Raw genomic sequence first — 22,621 nt, forward strand, 5'->3', positions numbered from 1 at the left:
TTAAGCCAGTCACCAGAATCATACATCCATCACTATTCACTCATCTAGCAAGAAGAGTCTATACTACCACATGGCCGAGCGGCCATGCGGACCTTTTATAGCCGTTCACTTTGACCTTCCAGATCTCTGAGACAGACCAATCAGATCAGGAGAAGGACCTGAGCACGTGACTCCCGATCTCCAATGGGAGATCGTCTCGTGAGCATGCTCAGTGGAGCGGCAGAGGAACTTAGCCTCAGGAATGAGTTGCTGCAGAGCAGCATGTGAGGCTCTGGATTCCTGTTGTGTAGCTGCAGGAATCCGGTGCCTAACATTACTCCCCCTCCTAGGGCCTCCTCCCTCCTGCGCCTTCCAACCCACCAAGCAAAGTTTTTTGCCACGTACCACCTTGTGTCCCACAGAGACGTAGGCCTCAGGCTCGTCCAAAGACCAGCCTGATGGCCTGGCAGATGACTTGAAAAACCGGGACATGTGAATCGGTTTGAGAAGGGACACGTGGAACGCATCAGGGATGGCTAAGTCGCCAGGAGCCGAAGTTGGAGCGGGGCGCCGAAGTGTGTCGATGGGCGTCTTCATTCTCATTTTAGAGATTTGAGTGACATGCGGGGTGTGACCCAGACTGTCGCGGACCTCCATTGCCCGGTCTGCCACCAGCAAGGGATACAGTAACCCAGCCGGCCTCTGTTTAGAGGAGCTATTCCGAGCGCAAGAGGCGCATGCCTGAATAAATTTTTTAGTGTCCCAAGCCCTGTGCGGCCACCAATTGTCATGATCCCAGTGCAGGTTTTTGACCTGCACATCAGGGGTTAATGTCTTGAGCTCAGTGCAGGCTTTGACCTGCACACCTGGGGTTAATTATTATGGCCTCTCTTTGGTTCAGGGAGAGCTTTTTAAAGCCCTGAGAAACTCCAATCCCTGTCAGTTACACTTTTGCCTTTGGCCGAGTGTTTTGACCCCTGTGTGCCTGTTCGTTGTCTTATACCTTGCTCATATGGTTCTGATCCGGTTCTGTCCCCCGTTGTGAGTTTGCCTGTTGATTCTGTACTGTATATCTGCTTCTCTGGTTTCTGACTTCTTGGCTACGTCTTGACTATCCGTTCTGTCTAGCCCTTTGGTAATTGTCGTGCTATCTCGTGCTTTCACCCCGGCCTGATCTGGTTTATGTCCCTGTTTATGCCAATTAGTAACTTTGTTCCATAGTTACCATTCTAGGAGTTTTCCTGCAGCTCCTAGCTCTCTGGAGTTTAGGCCACACCCCCAGCAGTCACGTGCTTTAGGTCCTGCGGGTCTGAAGCATGCATCTTCTCTGCTGCTGCCCGCTCCACAGGTATCTCTAAGCACAGTTTGTCTTACTCAGGACACGCGCACTGGCTCAGTGAACAAGTGCAGTGTGGTGTTCCTGACACCAAGAAGAGCTAGCCAGGAGTTTAGTGGTCCGCTTGTAACCAAAGTGACCACCCACCCTGGACGCTTGTGCCCACGCGAGAACCTTGGACTGCAGGTGAGGCGGGACAAAGGTCTTGCTTGGCGGCACTGGCTCAGGGACGACTGGAACCATAGACTTCAGATTCCCAGTGAGGGGCGCGGAATGATCCGCGGGCACCTTCGCAGAGGCTACTTGGACACTGCCCCCCATGCACCTTCCCACACAGTCCTTGCTCCAGCCCAGTATACTCCCAGAGGACCACTCTATATGAGGGGAATGGCAACGGAGCCAGGGGAATCCGAGAAGCTCCTGGTCGATACCCTTAGGCACAATGAGCAGGGACAACATCTCATGATGAGACGGGGAGATTGAGAACCCCAGGGGTGCTGTTTGGTGGGTAATCTGAGACGGTAAGGTAGATCCGTTGACAACTCTAACGTTCACGGGGTGAGGAAGTGGCACCAGTGGAATGGCGTGCTTTTGGGCGAAGACTGAAGACATAAAGTTTCCTTCTGCCCCAGAGTCCACTGTGACCTCTACCTCCCAGGTTGAAGTTCCACTATCTAGCGTCCCTCGAAATACCGGTTTGGAGGAGAAAGTTTTCATATTAGGTAGATCTCCACCAACTGCCACTGTAGGTGAATGTTTTTTCGACCGCTGCGGACACCTGTTAGCCAGGTGGCCCGACTGTCGACACAGGGAGCAGCAAGTGGAGCCCTGTGCCGGACGCGATTTCGTCCATGGACACACGTCCATGGGCTCAGGAGTAGTGTTGAGCATTCCGATACTGCAAATATCGGGTATTGGCCGATATTCGCTGTATCGGAATTCCGATACCGAGTACCGATATTTTTTCAATATCGGATATCGGAATCGGAAGTTCCCGTAATGCAATGAGCCACTGTTGTGGCTCTGATTGGCTGCCGAAATGACGTCATCATGATGCGTGGTCTGTGCGCATCATGATGTGCCGTCAGTTCGGGCCTTCCGGGGAGTCTCTGCCGACTGCCCGGGGGTCTGTACCGACTGCCCGGGGGTCTGTGCGGACTGCCGGGGGTCTGTACCGGCCTGCCGGGGGGCTGTGCCGGCCTGCCGGTGGTCTGTGCCGACTGGCCGGGGGTCTGTGCCGACTGCCTGGGGGTCTGTGCGGACTGCCGGGGGTCTGTGCAGGCTGCGGAGGTCTGTGCAGGCATCGTCCGATGGGACTACAAGTCCCATCGGGCGATGCCTGCTACCATGACGGTGATTGACACATTAGCCAATGATGGGACAGTAGTTGTCCCATCATCCGGCTAATGTGTTGAATGTAAAAAAAAAAAAAAAAATACATACTACATATATACTACATGCATGCAACATGCATACTACATATATACTACATGCATGCAACATACATACATACTACATATATACCACATATATACTACATGCATGCGACATACATATATACCACATATATACTACATGCATGCAACATACATATATACTACATGCAACATGCATACTACATATATAACACATGCATGCAACATGCATACTACATATATACCACATATATACTACATGCATACTACATACAGTGGGGCAAAAAAGTATTTAGTCAGTCAGCAATAGTGCAAGTTCCACCACTTAAAAAGATGAGAGGCGTCTGTAATTTACATCATAGGTAGACCTCAACTATGGGAGACAAACTGAGAAAAAAAAATCCAGAAAATCACATTGTCTGTTTTTTTTTCATTTTATTCGCATATTATGGTGGAAAATAAGTATTTGGTCAGAAACAAGCAATCAAGATTTCTGGCTCTCACAGACCTGTAACTTCTTCTTTAAGAGTCTCCTCTTTCCTCCACTCATTACCTGTAGTAATGGCACCTGTTTAAACTTGTTATCAGTATAAAAAGACACCTGTGCACACCCTCAAACAGTCTGACTCCAAACTCCACTATGGTGAAGACCAAAGAGCTGTCAAAGGACACCAGAAACAAAATTGTAGCCCTGCACCAGACTGGGAAGACTGAATCTGCAATAGCCAACCAGCTTGGAGTGAAGAAATCAACTGTGGGAGCAATAATTAGAAAATGGAAGACATACAAGACCACTGATAATCTCCCTCGATCTGGTGCTCCACGCAAAATCCCACCCCGTGGGGTCAGAATGATCACAAGAACGGTGAGCAAAAATCCCAGAACCACGCGGGGGGACCAAGTGAATGAACTGCAGAGAGCTGGGACCAATGTAACAAGGCCTACCATAAGTAACACACTACGCCACCATGGACTCAGATCCTGCAGTGCCAGACGTATCCCACTGCTTAAGCCTGTACATGTCCGGGCCCGTCTGAAGTTTGCTAGAGAGCATTTGGAGGATCCAGAGGAGTTTTGGGAGAATGTCCTATGGTCTGATGAAACCAAACTGGAACTGTTTGGTAGAAACACAACTTGTCGTGTTTGGAGGAAAAAGAATACTGAGTTGCATCCATCAAGCACCATACCTACTGTAAAGCATGGTGGTGGAAATATCATGCTTTGGGGCTGTTTCTCTGCAAAGGGGCCAGGACGACTGATCCGGGTACATGAAAGAATGAATGGGGCCATGTATCGTGAGATTTTGAGTGCAAACCTCCTTCCATCAGCAAGGGCATTGATGATGAAACGTGGCTGGGTCTTTCAACATGACAATGATCCAAAGCACACCGCCAGGGCAACGAAGGAGTGGCTTTTGTTGGCAATGACAGAGGTCAAACATTTTCTGTAAGTCTTCACAAGGTTGCCACACACTGTTGTTGGTATGTTGGCCCATTCCTCCATGCAGATCTCCTCTAGAGCAGTGATGTTTTTGGCTTTTCGCTTGGCAACACGGACTTTCAACTCCCTCCAAAGGTTTTCTATAGGGTTGAGATCTGGAGACTGGCTAGGCCACTCCAGGACCTTGAAATGCTTCTTACGAAGCCACTCCTTCGTTGCCCTGGCGGTGTGCTTTGGATCATTGTCATGTTGAAAGACCCAGCCACGTTTCATCATCAATGCCCTTGCTGATGGAAGGAGGTTTGCACTCAAAATCTCACGATACATGGCCCCATTCATTCTTTCATGTACCCGGATCAGTCGTCCTGGCCCCTTTGCAGAGAAACAGCCCCAAAGCATGATGTTTCCACCACCATGCTTTACAGTAGGTATGGTGTTTGATGGATGAAACGCAGTATTCTTTTTCCTCCAAACACGACAAGTTGTGTTTCTACCAAACAGTTCCAGTTTGGTTTCATCAGATCATAGGACATTCTCACAAAACTCCTCTGGATCATCCAAATGCTCTCTAGCAAACTTCAGACGGGCCCGGACATGTACAGGCTTAAGCAGTGGGATACGTCTGGCACTGCAGGATCTGAGTCCATGGTGGCGTAGTGTGTTACTTATGGTAGGCCTTGTTACATTGGTCCCAGCTCTCTGCAGTTCATTCACTAGGTCCCCCCCGCGTGGTTCTGGGATTTTTGCTCACCGTTCTTGTGACCATTCTGACGCCACGGGGTGGGATTTTGCGTGGAGCACCAGATCGAGGGAGATTATCAGTGGTCTTGTATGTCTTCCATTTTCTAATTATTGCTCCCACAGTTGATTTCTTCACTCCAAGCTGGTTGGCTATTGCAGATTCAGTCTTCCCAGCCTGGTGCAGGGCTACAATTTTGTTTCTGGTGTCCTTTGACAGCTCTTTGGTCTTCACCATAGTGGAGTTTGGAGTCAGACTGTTTGAGGGTGTGCACAGGTGTCTTTTTATACTGATAACAAGTTTAAACAGGTGCCATTACTACAGGTAATGAGTGGAGGAAAGAGGAGACTCTTAAAGAAGAGGTCTGTGAGAGCCAGAAATCTTGATTGCTTGTTTCTGACCAAATACTTATTTTCCACCATAATATGCAAATAAAATGAAAAAAAAACAGACAATGTGATTTTCTGGATTTTTTTTTCTCAGTTTGTCTCCCATAGTTGAGGTCTACCTATGATGTAAATTACAGACACCTCTCATCTTTTTAAGTGGTGGAACTTGCACTATTGCTGACTGACTAAATACTTTTTTGCCCCCACTGTATACTACATTCAACATGCATACTACATATATACTACATGCATGCAACATACATATATACTACATATATACTACATGCAACATACATACTACATATATACTGCATGCATGCAACATACATACTACATACATACTACATGCATACTACATATATACCACATGCATGCAACCTACATACAACATATATACTACATGCAACATGCATACTACATATATACCACATATATACTACATGCATGCAACATACATATATACGACATATATACTACATGCAACATGCATACTACATATATACTACATGCATGCAACATACATACATACTACATATATACCACATGCATGCAACATGCATACCACATATATACTACATGCATGCAACATACATACAACATATATAACACATGCATGCAACATATATACAACATATATACTACATGCATGCAACATACATATATACAACATATATACTACATGCAACATACATACTACATACATACTACATATATACCACACGCATGCAACATGCATACTACATATATACTACATATATACTACATGCATGCAACATACATACATACTACATATATACAACATGCATACTACATATATACTACATATATACCACATGCATGCAACATGCATACTACATATATACCACATATATACTACATGCATGCAACATACATATATACTACATGTAACATGCATACTACATATATGCTACATGCATGCAACATACATACATGCTACATATACCACATGCATGCAACATGCATACTACATATATACCACATATATACTACATGCATGCAACATACATAAATACATCATATATACTACATGCATGCAACATGCATACTACATATATACAACATATATACTACATGCATGCAACATACATATATACTACATGCAACATACATACTACATACATACTACATATATACCACATGCATGCAACATGCATACTACATATATACTACATATATACTACATGCATGCAACATACATATATACTACATGCATGCAACATGCATACTACATATATACCACATGCATGCAACATGCATACTACATATATACTACATGCATGCAACATACATATATACTACATACAATACATTCATACAATACATACATATAGGCATACAGTACATATAACATAGAGTACATACTCACCATCACTTGTCACTTTGATCCCCGAAGCCATTGTCATCTGTGGAATAAATATTAAAATAACAAACACCAATATACTTACCCCTGATCCGCAGAAGTCCACGAGTGTCCCACGACGATCTTGTGTGGAGAACAGCAGCATCAGCTGATGCGACCGTTCTCTACGTGCTCCAGGAATCCAATGACGGGAGGTAGGTATCCGTCTGCACTGTATTCCTCCGCCACTGTAAAAAAAAGTCCCTAGTTTCACTTTATGGCAAATGCTGCATGGGAAATTTCTCACACAGCAATGCCATAAAATGAGACTAGGGACTTTTTTTTACAGTGGCGGAGGAATACAGTGCGGAAGGATACCTACCTCCCGTCATTGGTTTCCTGTAGCCCGTAGAGAACAGTAGCATTAGCTGATGCTGCTGTTCTCCACACAAGATCGTCGTGGGACACTCGTGGACTTCTGCGGATCATGGGTAAGTATATTGGTGGTTTGTTATTTTAATATTTATTCCACAGATGACAATGGCTTTGGGGATCAAAGTGACAAGTGATGGTGAGTATGTACTCTATGTTATATGTACTGTATGTCTATATGTATGTATTGTATGAATGTATTGTATGTAGTATATATGTATGTTGCATGCATGTAGTATATATGTAGTATACATATAGTATGCATGTTGCATGCATGTGGTATATATGTAGTATGTATGTATGTATGTTGCATGCATGTGGTATATATGTAGTATATATGTATGTTGCATGCATGTAGTATATATGTTGTATATATGTATGTTGCATGCATATGGTATATATGTAGTAAGCATGTAGTATATATGTGGTATATACGTAGTATGTATGTATGTTGCATGCATGTAATATATATAATATGCATGTTGCATGCATGTAGTATATATGTAGTATGTATGTTGCATGTGGTATATATGTAGTATATATCTATGTTGCATGCATGTAGTATATATGTGGTATATATGTAGTATGCATGTTGCATGCATGTAGTATGTATGTTGTATATATGTATGTTGCCTGCATGTGGTATATATGTAGTATGCATGTAGTATATATGTGGTATATATGTAGTATGTATGTATGTTGAATGCATGTAGTATATATGTAGTATGCATGTAGTATATATGTAGTATATATGTAGTATGTATGTTGCATGTGGTATATATGTAGTATATATGTATGTTGCATGCATGTAGTATATATGTGGTATATATGTAGTATGCATGTTGCATGCATGTGGTATATATGCAGTATGTATGTATGTTGCATGCATGTAGTATATATGTAGTATGCATGTTGCATGTAGTATATATGTATGTTGCATGCATGTAGTATATATGTGGTATATATGTAGTATGCATGTTGCATGCATGTAGTATATATGTTGTATGTATGTTGCATGCATGTGGTATATATGTAGTATGCATGTTGTATATATGTAGTATATACGTAGTATGTATAAATGTATGTTGCATGCATGTAGTATATATGTAGTATGCATGTTGCATGTGGTATATATGTAGTATATATCTATGTTGCATGCATGTAGTATATATGTGGTATATATGTAGTATGCATGTTGCATGCACGTGGTATATATGTAGTATGCATGTTGCATGTAGTATATATGTAGTATGTATGTTGCATGCATGTAGTATATATGTAGTATGCATGTTGCATGTAGTATATATGTAGTATATATCTATGTTGCATGCATGTAGTATATATGTGGTATATATGTAGTATGCATGTTGCATGCATGTAGTATATATGTTGTATGTATGTATGTTTCATGCATGTAGTATATATGTGGTATATATGTAGTATGCATGTTGCATGCATGTGGTATATATGTAGTATGCATGTTGCATGTAGTATATATGTAGTATATATGTATGTTGCATGCATGTAGTATATATGTTGTATATATGTATGTTGCATGCATGTAGTATATATGTAGTATGTATGTTGCATGTGGTATATATGTAGTATATATCTATGTTGCATGCATGTAGTATATATGTGGTATATATGTAGTATGCATGTTGCATGCACGTGGTATATATGTAGTATGCATGTTGCATGTAGTATATATGTAGTATGTATGTTGCATGCATGTAGTATATATGTAGTATGCATGTTGCATGTAGTATATATGTAGTATATATCTATGTTGCATGCATGTAGTATATATGTGGTATATATGTAGTATGCATGTTGCATGCATGTAGTATATATGTTGTATGTATGTATGTTTCATGCATGTAGTATATATGTGGTATATATGTAGTATGCATGTTGCATGCATGTGGTATATATGTAGTATGCATGTTGCATGTAGTATATATGTAGTATATATGTATGTTGCATGCATGTAGTATATATGTTGTATATATGTATGTTGCATGCATGTAGTATATATGTAGTATGTATGTTGCATGTAGTATATATGTAGTATATATGTATGTTGCATGCATGTAGTATATATGTTGTATGTATGTTGCATGTAGTGTATATGTTGTATATATGCATGTTGCATGTAGTATATATGTAGTATGTATGTAGTATATATGTGGTATATATGTAGTATGCATGTTGCATGCATGTAGTATGTATGTAGCATGTATGTAGTATATATGTAGTATGCATGTTGCATGCATGTAATATATATGTAGTATGTATGTAGCATGTATGTAGTATGTATGTGGTAGTATGTATGTGGTATATATGTAGTATGCATGTTGCATGCATGTAGTATATATGTCGTATGTATGTAGCATGTATGTAGTATGTATGTTGCATGTATGTAGTATGTATGTAGCATGTATGTAGTATGTATGTAGTATGTAGTATGTATTTTTTTGTTTTTTTTTGCACATTCAACACATTAGCCTGATGATGGGACTACTACTGTCCCATCATTGGCTAATGTGTCAATCACCGTCATGGTAGCAGGCATCGCCCAATGGGACTTGTAGTCCCATCGGACGATCCTGCACAGACCCCCGCAGCCTGCACAGCCCCCCGGACAGTCGGTACAGCCCCCCGGACAGTCGGTACAGCCCCCCGGCAAGCCGGTACAGACCCCCGGCAGCCCGCACAGACCCCCGGACAGTCGGCACAGACCACCGGCAGGCCGGCACAGACCTCCGCAGCCTGCACAGACCCCCGGACAGTCGGTACAACCCCCCGGCAGGCCGGTACAGACCCCTGGCAGTCCGCACAGACCCCCGGGCACTCGGCACAGACCCCCGGAAGGTCCGTACACACCCCCGAGAGGCTGTATAAGGGCACAAAAGGGTTTTTCTTATTCCGGTACCGGAAGTCCCATAGACTTGAATGGGACTTCCGGTATCGGAATCGCCGATACCCGATACTTTTTTCGTATCGGGTCGATACCATCCGATCCGACATTTTAGGGTATCGGATGGTATCGCTCAACACTACTCAGGAGGTAAAACTTCCAGATCAGGGGGTTCCAAAAATACAGAGAAGTCGGGAGCCGACCTAAGCTTCTGTCTGAATTGAATACGCTCCAGCCCGCACTCTGTAAACCAGAGGTCAATATGGGTGGAGATCGCTATCAACTCTTCCAGGCTTGTGGGGACCTCCCTGGTGGATAAAGCATCTTTGACATGCTCAGCCAACCCTCTCCAGAATACAGGGATGAGTGCTTTGTCAGGCCACTCGAGCTCGGAAGCCAGTGTCCGGAAACGGACGGCGTATTGACTGACCAACGGGGATCCCTGCGTTAACGCAAGTAACTGGAGAGAGGTATCGTGAGTGATGCGGGGCCCCAAAAAGACCTGCTTTAGTGATTTTAGAAACTGAGCCGCGCTCAGTACCACAGGGTCATCACGCTCCCATAGTGGCGTAGCCCACTCCAACGCCCTGCCCGACAGGAGGGAGACGATAAACCCCACAATAGCCCGCTCTGTAGGGAATCGCGTGGCCAGTAACTCGAGCTGGATAGTACACTGGCTCACGAAACCCCTACAGGTGGCGCTGTCACCAGAAAATTTATCGGGCAACGGGAGGTGGGAAATTGTCAGCATGGGCGTGGACATGGACGCCCAGGAGACAGCTTCTGCAAGTGTCTGAGCAGCGACCGCAGCAGCATCCGCAGCCGAAGTGGAACTCTCGAGGGCTGCCAACCTGCCCTCTAGCTTCCGAATGTACCACTGTAGCTGCTGCTGGTCCACCATTATTAGCCAGACCCTGGCGCTAGTATAATGTTAGGAACGGTGGAACACACTAAATAAATAAATAAATAATAAAGTGCGTTCGCCGCTCGGGGTCCACCGTGCAGAAGGTGTTAACACTGCTGCTAATTAATGGCAGATGCGTTATATGGCGGTATAATGCGCACGGGTTCAACGTCACCCGATGTGCACAGAGCGGACTCTGATAGCTCACAGAGGTGCTGTAACATAAACATAAACACCGAGCCTGTTAGACTCACAGGTCTCAGCGAAATTACACGCACGGTATCAGGTCACAGGACACGGGTCCAAGACAGGGGACGGTGTCTGTCTAGACCTACTGTGCGTGCGGCGTCGCTACTGTGGATGCCGGTAAGTGCTGCTGAATGCAGCGCAGCGGCAGACGCAGCCTCGATGCGATAGTGCCATGAGAGACAAGACACCACTGGACGCTAGTGTAGAGGTGCGGTGTGCACAGTGTCCTATGGCTTGCCACTGACTGGCGCTGTCTCTTTCTATAGTTCCCTATCCACATGTGTAATATCATGGGGAGGGGAATCTTAATAAGTCAGTCACCAGAATCATACATCCATCACCATTCACACATCTAGCAAGAAGAATCTACACTAGTGCCATGCGGACCTTTTATAGCCATGCGCTTCTGGGACCTTCCAGATCTCTGAGATGGACCAATCAAATCAGGAGAAGGACCTGAACATGTGACTCCCAATCTCCAATGGGAGATCATCTCGTGAGCATGCTCAGTGGAGCGGCAGAGGAACTTAGCCTCTGGAATGACCTGCTGCAGAGCAGCATGTGAGGCTCTGGATTCCTGATGTGTAGCTGCAGGAATCCGGCGCCTAACAAATCGTTCCTTGTCCCACCTCTGTAAGGGTGTGAACTGCCATGTCTCTGCCCCTGGAGACAGCTGTAGCATGATAAAAATAGTGTTGTGTGTTTTTACTCCGTTTTATTGTATCATGTGAAGTGTGAACTACATTGTGTTGCTTTTAGGAATGTAATGTAAATAATTTATAGTATTATAGGTACTGATGCTGCTGTGTGGGTACTGCAGAAGTAATGCCAAAGGTGACTCAGATGCTTTCAGCTCAGGTATAGGCAAAGTATAGGGTAAGCACAAGATAACATATAGATTGGGGTTTAGGTTAGAGATCGATAGTAACTTTAGGTGCATAAGGGCAAAATACAGTTAATGTTTGGGACTAACCCAGATTGAGAGTGCAATGAGCAAGAAAAAGGGGAAACTCTTTCTGGTTTAGTTAGTGAAATAGTTTGTTGGTGGACTAACAATGTCAAGTACAAGGAGTAGTGAGCTGACAGTAAGAGGAGTACATTTGGACTTGGGCCATATTTGACATTACAAGATGTTTGTGCAACGTCCAGAGCCTACAGCTCGATACAGGTGGTATGGAGAATATCTTTACCCCTTCTGTATAGAGTAAGATTGATGTGGGAAAAGTTGTAATTCTTGACAATACTTCGGGGCCGGGAGAAAAATCTCTGGGGCTGAAGGAATCAGTAAGCGAAGGGATGGTCCAGGCAGGTCTGAAACAGAAAATGTACTTTGTTAATAAAGCAAGTGGCAAAGGGTACTGTGGCTGATACTGTATGGTAAAGACTGATGTGCTTGAACTGTCCAGTAATGTATCATTTGTTAAAACAAACTGGATGTCCCCTGATGAGTGTGCGGCTGTTCCTGAAACTGAAGATGTGCAGATAGCGGAGGCACAACATATATGGACTGGGACACAATATTTTTGTAGCGTGCCAAGGCATCATGGAGCAGCAGCTCGACCATAGCTACTCCCCTCTTGCACTTACGCCCCTATGACTAGAGGTGGATTATCAGAAGGACTATTTAAATGCTGCATAATAGAAACTGTATTGGATGAGTATTTTCGGTGACATTGCAGCCATATTCAGAACGCAAGCGCAGCTGATGATTACCCCATCATTTCATGTAGGTCACTATAAAAGATATTTGCAAATTTATGTCTTGTGAGGAGTCCATGTGATTTTTACTCGTATAAAAATAAGAACTAGGGATGAGCGAGCACTAAAATGCTTGGATGCTCATTTCTCAAACCAAGCAATTCCTAATGCTCGGGTGCTCATTTCTAGTAACGAGTATTAATGCGTATAATGGGAGTCAATGGGAAATCCAAGCATTTTTCTTGCAGACCCTACAAGGAAGTCTAGTGGCAGTGAAATTGTTGAAATGGATGGAAAAAGTGTTGAATGGAAGCAGAACAGCATGGGGACCACCCCTGGAAGAATTTCTGACTGACAGATCGCTGCTGAGAACAAATGGGGACAATTAACCCCTTCACGAACAGAGGTATTTTCGGTTATGCGTTTTCGTTTTTTGCTCCCTTTCTTCCCAGAGCCATAATGTTTTTAATTTTAGAGCTTATTTTTTGCGGGACAAGTTGTTCTTTTGAAAGACACCATTTGTTTTAACATATATACTGGAAAACAGGAAAAAAAATTCCAACTGTGGTGAAATTGCGAAAAAAGTGCAATTCCACAGTTGTTTCTTTTTTTACCATGTTCACTAAATGCTTAAACTACCCTGCCATTATGATTCTCCAGGTCATTATGAGTTCATAGACACCAAACATGTCTAGGTTCTTTTTTATCTAAGTGGTGAAAAAAAATCCAAAATTTGGTAAAAAAAAGGTACCATTTTCCGAGACCTGTAGCATCTCCATTTTTTGTGATCTTGGGTTGAGTGAGGGCTTATTTTTTGCGTACCAAGCTGACATTTTAATTGATATCACTTTGGTGTAGATACGATCTTCTGATCGCCTGTTATTGCATTTTATTGCACTGTCGCGCTGCCCCCCAAAAAATGTAATTCTGACGTTTTGAATTTTTTCCTTGTTACACCATTTAGCGATCGGGTTAATTCTTTTTCATATTGATAGATCGGGCGATTCTGTGTATATTTGTTTTTTTATTGTTTTATTTTGAATGGGGCAAAAGGGAGGTGATTTGAACTTTTATATATTTTTATTTTTTTTAATATTTTTTAAAACTTTTTTTTACTTTTTGCATGGTTCAATAGTCTCCATGGGAAACTAGAAGCTGCAGTACTTTGATCTTCTCTGCTACACACAGGCGATGCTCAGATCACCTGTGTGTAGCAGAAATGCTCACTTGCTAAGAGCGCCGACCACCGTGCAGCGCTCATAGCAATTTGGCAATGACAACCTGCGGGAGACCTCTGGTTGTCATGCCGACCCATCGGTGACCTGTAGGGAAGTGGACTGACCTATGGACCTGTCTAATGGAGAGGGAAATGCAAAGAGATGATGTATACAATGCTTTATTATGACTTGTATGTAAATGTGTGGGACAACAGAAAAGAAGTAAAGCACAGTGCAAGACAAATTCTCTGACCTCTCATGAAAGCTCCCTAGCCATTCAGTGCTCAGCAACTCAAATAATGTACTTCTAAGTTTAGCTAATAAAGAGAAAAGTCTTACCAATTTGCATTAGATTTACTGACTAGGGTTATAGCCACACATCAAGGTTAGGTGCATCTGTGTGCTGTCCGTTGCATTTTGGTTCTGTTCACTGACGTGTGAGTTTGGCCAATGATCAGGGCCAGACTGGCCATCTGGCAATTCTGGCAAATGCCAGAAGGGCCTGTCTGGTTGTGGGCTACCTTGTCTGCTGCGTTATTAACAGAATCCGTGTTCTCAAGACACCCATACTGTTAAGAGTTGTGACGGAGCACAAAGTCGCTGACTCCGTCATTTACCCCAGCAGGCCACGGGTATCATTAGAAATATTGGTCTTGTAGAAAATCTTCCTTTCCTCCATCCAGGGTAATATTAGTAACATATCCCCATCTGGTGCTCGGGGACGGGGACAGCATGGGCCTGTGTCATTTCAAATGCCAGGACTGAATTTCAGCCCCAGTCCGTACCTGCCCATGATCAAGACCGAACTTGGACACGACGCATTTCTTTTTTTGGAATTACATTTTTGAATACTTTTGCAACGCTCTCTTTCTATATATCTGCGCACTCTAACCCTGGATAATCCCAATTACATACATTTATAGCCAAAAATGCACTGAAAATTTCAAAGAAATCTAACTTTAAAGTAATATGTTCCTGTGGGTAAATGGATCCCATTATTTGGAAAGGTTATTTTCATCCGCTCAGTATGAAGCTTTAATACAATAAATATATATAAATAAGCACCGGAGGAACAAAAAAAATCTGAAATTTAATTGCTACACTGCTAGCAATATGTTTCTCTCTAATTTGCTGTTGTCTTGGAACCTAGCTGTTTATGCAGTGCTTTTACCTTCTGTTGCTTATGTCTGTGCCAGCTTCCGTCCCTAAGGTGTACAATGAGTAATAGCTTGGTTTTGTGCCAGATCATTCTAGAAATGTCATTTTTATTTGCATGATTTTTTATTTAGATTTTTTTACTGTATTAAAATGCATTAAATACATCTGTATCTCACTTTCTTCCAAAACCTGCTGGTATTTAATTCTCTTTGTAGAAGATTTAAAGAGATATTACCCCTATTTCCAGTTTTAGCACATTTATAAATATATGACACACACATATGTACATAGGTGTCTCGGTGGTTAGCACTGTTGCTTTGCAGTGCTGTGGTTCTGGGTAGAGATGAGCGATCCCAACCTGTAAAGTTCAGGGTTCATACTGGACCCCTTATGTCCAGTGCTGAACTCTGAACAGGAACTTCTTTTGGAAGTACACTTTACACTTCAGGGAGTTTAGAGAGTAGAGTGAGATTGATTTTCCAGCTCCAAAGTTTGGGTCCCCATTGATTTCTATGAGATTCGAGTTCAGGTTCAAGTTCGGATACAGTTCTGGTACGTCAACCAAACTTTGGGCTACAGTTCAGTCGAACCAGACGAACCCGAACTTCCACAGGTCACCTCATCCCTACTTCTGGGGTAAAATCCCATCAAGTACAACATCTACAAGCAGTTTGTATGTTCTCCTGGTGTTTCCATGTGTTTCCTCCGGGTTCTCCGGTATCCTCCCACATTCCAAAGGCATACTGATAGGGAATTTAGATTGTGCACCCCAATGGGGATGACAATGACATTGATTACAATATCTGTAAAGTGCTATGGAAATAAATGTCATTATATCAGCTAGTAAAATAAAAAACAAGAAAGTTGTAAAGATCCAAGGCAGTGCACATGTTGTGGATTTTTTGCCTAGTGCCCCAGATCTACTGGTGAGCACCACTTTGAACTGTATTATTATCATTGACATGACGCCAGTACAGTTGGATGCTGTGGCAGAGCTGGGAGCCTTAGGCTTTTTGCCCCAACACTTTTCATCCTGTAGGCTGCGCATAAGAAGATCGTCTGCAAGACATCAGTGTCTCGACAAGGGGGTGAAATAATGTCACTGCATTGAGCTGCCTGTGCCAGCCAACACTGGGCAAAGGTGGCACTATAACTTTTGAATTACTGTAAAATGACCACGGGCAATAATCATGACCGAGCTGCTGCTTCACATTGACCTGGTACTTTACAGAAAACCACGTCCCAGTCTCAATGTGCTGCTCAGTGTGGGGTGGCATCACACTCACGTGTAGGCCACAGACCTCCACTGCTTCTAGACCTCCATCTTCCAGAGCCGGCGCACAGAACTCAGGGGACACCCAGTTCATATTAATCAACAGCAGTTTACTGGTCAGTTCAAGTTCATCAGATTGTAACACGCAATATCAGGCACAACACTTCTTGTTCCTCGTTTCCTTAACGCAGTACGTTTCCAGCATTACTATCCGTTCTTCTTGGACTATCCCTGCTTTGGCTATTCTGGTCTGCCACCAGAATTTCCCGTCCAGTCCCTCAGTACACCTGGGATCTGCTACCTTTCCTTCTCCCAGTTCTGCATCCATCGCCCCCTGTATGCCAGAGGATAAGGCACCTCTCCCAGTACCTGCACCGATCCCTGAGCTCGGACGTTACTGGAATGTTTGCAATGGATTCTAGTAAGGTCTCCCACTGCCATAATCAATAGTTCTTTGCTCTTGCCAGTTGCCCACTGCACTTGAACTTGACCTTGTTTACAGCACTTCCCTTTCTGGCTAAGTAGTCCGCCATATACTATCATTATCCCCACCCTATTGTGGGCTAGTCCAGAACATTAACTGTACCTTATTCTATGTCGTAAATCCTAATCTATATCCTACCCTATGCTTTGCACTACCATATCACAGTCTGTTCACAATATGCATGTTACACTTACATATTACAGTCCCTTACATAACTAGTACATGGTAGCAGCACATATCACATTCTGTACATTATATATGCATGAAAGATGCATAACACAGTTCACACTATAATGCAACATGATTGATGCCTTCAGGGGTCGGAACGCAATAGTACATTCTACCCTTCTTACAGTAATACATCCTAGTGTCTACTTTTTCTGGTACATTTTGTGTTATAAATTATGACCCTGGTTACTGGCGAGTTAATTGATATGGTATAGTGATATCGGTGTCATATTATCATTGACTGCAGAATGTGAACTGCAAGTGAATAGGAGAGAAAACGACATCAGCAGCTATCAAGCAAATGTTCAGGGTAGCTGTGGCAAATAGAGTTGAGCGACTTTGGTCAGATCGGGTTTCATGAAACAAAATTTGTTTCAGATGAAACTGGTCCGACTAGGGCAAAAAAAGTCGGCGTTTCGTCCGAAACCCGGCCCCAATGCAAGTCAATGGGAGATAAAAGTCGGCATTGAGCAGATGACATTCATCCACTCAATGCCGACTTTTATTCACCATTGACTTGCATTGGGGTCGGGTTTCGGACGAAACGCCGACTTTTTTGCCCTAGTCGGACCAGTTTCATCTGAAACAAATTTTGTTTCATGAAACCCGATCTGACCAAAGTCGCTCAACTCTAGTGGCAAATAGTAGCTGATCGTTGGAGGTGCAGGGTGTCAGCACCTCCACCTGTCTTGTGGATAAGTCATCAATAAGTAACAAGCTGTTTAACCTAAAAACTATTGTACTTATTATGGTCATACTGCTGACATCTTTATCTAACTACCTGAGTGTAAAGACGTGTCTGCCCCAGTACCCCTTTCCTTGATGAGTAGGCAGGCCAAATCCTTTGTGTCATGGCCCACCTATCTCACGCAGCCCTGTCTCCCTTATAACTGCGGCCTCACAGTCTTTCTTTGCAGAATTCTGAGTTTTTATGTTTCATTGCAGATCATTAGAAAACAAAACCTATCTTGTCGTTGGAGGCACAAAGACTTTAATGATTGAAACTTCCCTGTACAATGCTGGGGATTATGCCTATCAGTCTGCGCTACACATGAGGCTTCCTAAAGGCATTTACTTCATCAAAGTTCTAGATCAGGTAATATTCTCTGCTGCATTATATCACTGCTGTGTGCTATTAATGACATTTATACTGTCATAGCTGATACCTGACCATGGTCAAGTCTTCACTCAAGAAACCCTCCCATCAAAATTTATATTCTCTTAATATATGGCAGTCATCATATTTTATAGCACTTTGCACTTACAATTGATCATTTTGCCTTTCTACCCAGTTAACTCTTCTCTTTGCCGTTAGGTCTATGACATCACGTAATTAAAACTGACTAGCTGAAACTTTCTAAGTTATATGTGGAATCAGGAAGTCTCATTTCCCTGCATGAGTCATCATCGGAAATACAATTCTCCCTCACTGCAAAGTTCTTGGCAAGGGGAAGGAGTCAAACAGCTGGGTCAGGAGTTGAAGAGGGATGACTCATTCAAGGAAATAAAGACTTTGCACAGTTGTCTACTCATTTCTGCTGGTTTCCACAATCATGCACACTGCATTATATGTCCCCATGACTCAATAAGCAAAGAGAATATAAAGAAACAGATCAGATCCACATGGTAGGTATAGAGGAGTACAGGCCAAGTAATATATCTAGTGTGAAGATAAATAGTTCTCGGATTCACACTAGGTTTATAACTTGGCCTAGATTTGCCTATATGTACCATATGGGTCTGGTCTATTTTCTTATATACTCTTTGCTTATTGAGCCATCAGCACAAACATTGCAGAGCGATTTGCTAAACGTGTTTGTGTGTTTATTTGTGCTTGGGTTTTCATAGAGTTTTATAATAAGTATCTAGTAAAGGATTTTAATTTATCTTTAAATGTAACCTATCACAACCCAAAAAGCTATTTACCTTCAGATATATAGAGGTAATCTGCAAGTAAATAGCATTTAAATCATGTTTGGCTGCCTTACTGGAGTTGCGACTACAGGGAGAAAATGAGGTTATGTTTTCCCTGCAGCCGCTCACTTCCATTCATCAGTGCTGGGTGCGGTTACTGTCACTGCTCACTATAAACTGACTGTGCTGTAATCTATCCCTGACACAGTGACTTACAGCATGCTCTGCAGTGTATGTGTGCAGTGTATATATGCAGATCAAGCCGTCAGTCAATGTGCCGGGTAGTGATTACAAGTGGTTACAGGAAGAAGGTAACTTCCTTTTCTCTCTGTAGCTGCTCCAGTAATCCCGATGAACATGATTCAAATGCTAATTACCTGCAAATTACCATTATATCCAGAGAAAAATAGCATATTTAGAGGTGACAGGTTGCCTTTAACACCAATTAGATTTCTAGTGATTCAAGAACTGGATTAAACCTAAGTGTGGTTAATACTATATTTATTGTGTTTCCCTTCTAAACACAATTTCACACATGAATCAGTTCTTTGAAGCATGTCAAGACTTTGCCAAGTAGCTATCTTTCTTTGCTGTGGCAGGTCATTAATAAGTTTAAGGTCGGCGTCACACTAGCGAGAAATACGGACGAGTGCTATGCACAAAAACAACGCTTTGCACATGGACCACTGTTAATCTATGGGGCAGCTCCCATCACCCAATTTTTTTTTCGGCCGTATTTTATGGGTTCAAACCAAAGAAAACAGACGAATGCATAAAAAAACTGCGCACACTTATATTGAAGTTTGTCAGAAAAATTTATATATAGAAAATACTTTATTGTCACAACTAGACATACAATTAAAAACACATTAAAAACATACAACATGTGAGCCACATCCTATCCCACAAAAATTGTACCACCAAGAAAACACTGCTGTAATATATAACAAAATATATATATATATATGCATAGAATGGATGACAAACAATGACATCAAGGAATAAACATATGCAGCTAGGCAATAATTGGAAAACCAGTGTGCTGAAATCCTAATGGAGGCCAGTTTCACACGTCAGTGTCTCCGGTACGTGTAGTGACAGTTTTCTCACGTACCGGAGACACATTCTCATGAATGTGTCTATGCAGATGTTAGCGTGTTTTCACGGACCGTGTGTCCGTGTGGAAAACACGCTGACATGTCCGTTTTTGTGCAACAGCACGGATCACACGGACCCATACAAGTCAATGGGTCCATGTAAACACGTACCGCACACGGATGCTGTCCGTGTGCTGTCCGTGTGCGATCCGTGTGCGTTTTTAAAAGTCAAAGGCTTAACATTGAAACTAATTTTTCAAAAACACGGACAGCACACGGACAGCACACGGATGGTAATCACAGACATACGGATAGCACATGGATGTCACACGGATGGCCTCCGTATGCACATGAACACGGATAGCTCCGGTACCGGTTTTTCCGGTACCGGAATTATCTGGACGTGTGAAACTGCCCTAAGAGGCAGCATAAAGTGCATAGAAAAAGGCAAATGGGCGTCCCCATTAATGCCTCACTAATCTGAACACTGTGCAATAGAGCACTGGTTGATTAACTCCGAAACACCCATCATCCCTATTATAAAAGCAATCCTAAAAATGCGGTACTAAATAGAATGGCAGGAAGGAAATATCTAGAATTAGACAATATCTATATACTCAGAACGAATTCATAAAAAAGGAATACACAACCATGCCACATGAGAAGCCGCAAATTAGTATAAGGATCGCTGCCAGATGGAACATCCGGGTCCTAGGAGGAAAATAAACTCCCATGAAAGTGACCCATGAAGGGAAGGAACGGGTGGTAAGGAGAGGGGAAGGATGTGGGGAAGAAGCCCCACGCGTATCGCTGCGATGTAGTTTCGTCAGGGGAATGATGGAGGTATGGTAAGTCCAGGTTTTAAGTAACAACATAAATTAATACAAATAGAATACCGGGGTGCTTGAGTCAACCTCTGGGAACCATGGATACAAGAGAAGCATGATAAAGACACTGCTGTGCAAACACCAGGGTCACATGATAATGAACCACTGGTATAAGGCCGGGGTCACACTAACCGACGCAAAATACGGTCAGTATTTTACATGCGTAATACGGATGAATGGCCCCTAAATAGTGCTCCGTATGTCATCCGTAATCAAGGTGTGGTCGCGTATTTTGCGCATCTAAGCATCCGTATGTAATCCGTATGGCAAGATTTTCTGGCAGGCTTGCAAAATGGACATATAATGGAGCCCTATGACAGGGTTTCTAACAGAAACGAAATGATAGATATAGACACATAGAATGCATATATATATATATGTCTATATCTATTCTTTCGTTTCTTTATTAAACCTGTCAGTGTGAGTTTACTGTATAGGCACTGAATTGCCGGCTTTGCTAAAAGACACCGGGTGCGTATTTCTCGCAAGTCACATGTGTGGTCCGTGTGTAATCCGTATTTTTTGCGCACCCATAGACTTGCATTGGCGTACTACGGCCGTAGTACGCTGACAATCGCTGCATGCTGCGATTGCCACGGACTGTAGAATACGGATGAGAAATATACGGCTGGTGCGAGGGACCCCATAGAGAATCATTGGTCCGTGTCTAATGCGTGCTTTTAGCGCCTCTCGGCTGTATTCCTCGCCAGTGTGACCCCGGCCTTATAGCTTGCCAAGGCATAAGAAATGTCATGGTGACAGCGGTGATGAGCGGTGGCTCATGGGTTAATAATAATGGGTTGATGTCACCTTGCTATTTAAAGGTGACATTAAGCCGGGTTAATAATGGAGAGATGTCAATAAAGACACCTATCCATTATTAATCCTATAGTAGTTAAGGGTTAAAAAAAAAAGAGACACACATTAATTAACAAGTCTTTTAATGAAATAATCACACAGTTTTTTGCAGCGGGGGACCCGACCGAACAGCGGAGAGGTATGGATATTTTTGTTTTTTTAGGGATTCTGTTGGATTAGCAGAGTAATAAATTTGGTCAAAAACTTTGTGTGATTATTTCATTAAAAGACTTTTTAATAATGTGTGTGTCTTTTTTAATCCTTAACTACTATAGGATTAATAATGGATAGGTGTCTCTCCATTATTAACCCAGCTTAATGTCACCTTTCAATAGCAAGGTGACATTAACCCTTTCTTATTAACCCATTAGCCACCGCAAAAGGCAATGGGAATAGAGAGGCTAACTGCCAGAAAAGGCGCATCTTATAGATGCACCTTTTCTGGGGTGGCTGGGGGCAGATTTGTTTAGCCGGAGGGGGCAAAAACAATGGTCCCTCTCAAGGCTATTAATATCTGCCCTCACTCACTGGCTTTCAATCTCTGCCGGAGAAATTACTGCGGGAGCCCACGCAATTTTTTTTCAACGAATTTACCCGTTAATTTAACACCTACATATCCAAAATTTTACACACATACTCTAAAC

The 22,621-nt window shown here is 42.8% G+C and overlaps 1 protein-coding gene across 1 annotated transcript in view; it reads left to right on the forward strand.

Annotated features, from left to right (window-relative positions):
* Window positions 1-22,621, forward strand: part of ITGA4 (integrin subunit alpha 4) — a 238,913-nt gene that overhangs the window by 184,272 nt on the left and 32,020 nt on the right. The window contains exon 18 of the mRNA XM_073577489.1: window positions 18,167-18,317. Within this exon, the coding sequence (XP_073433590.1) occupies window positions 18,167-18,317 (151 nt within the window). The remainder of the gene's footprint in view (window positions 1-18,166; window positions 18,318-22,621) is intronic.

This window comes from Dendrobates tinctorius, unplaced genomic scaffold, assembly GCF_039654945.1.
Source record: "Dendrobates tinctorius isolate UK_male_01 unplaced genomic scaffold, ASM3965494v1 ptg000056l, whole genome shotgun sequence".
In the NCBI taxonomy this organism is placed as follows: Eukaryota; Metazoa; Chordata; class Amphibia; order Anura; family Dendrobatidae; genus Dendrobates; species Dendrobates tinctorius.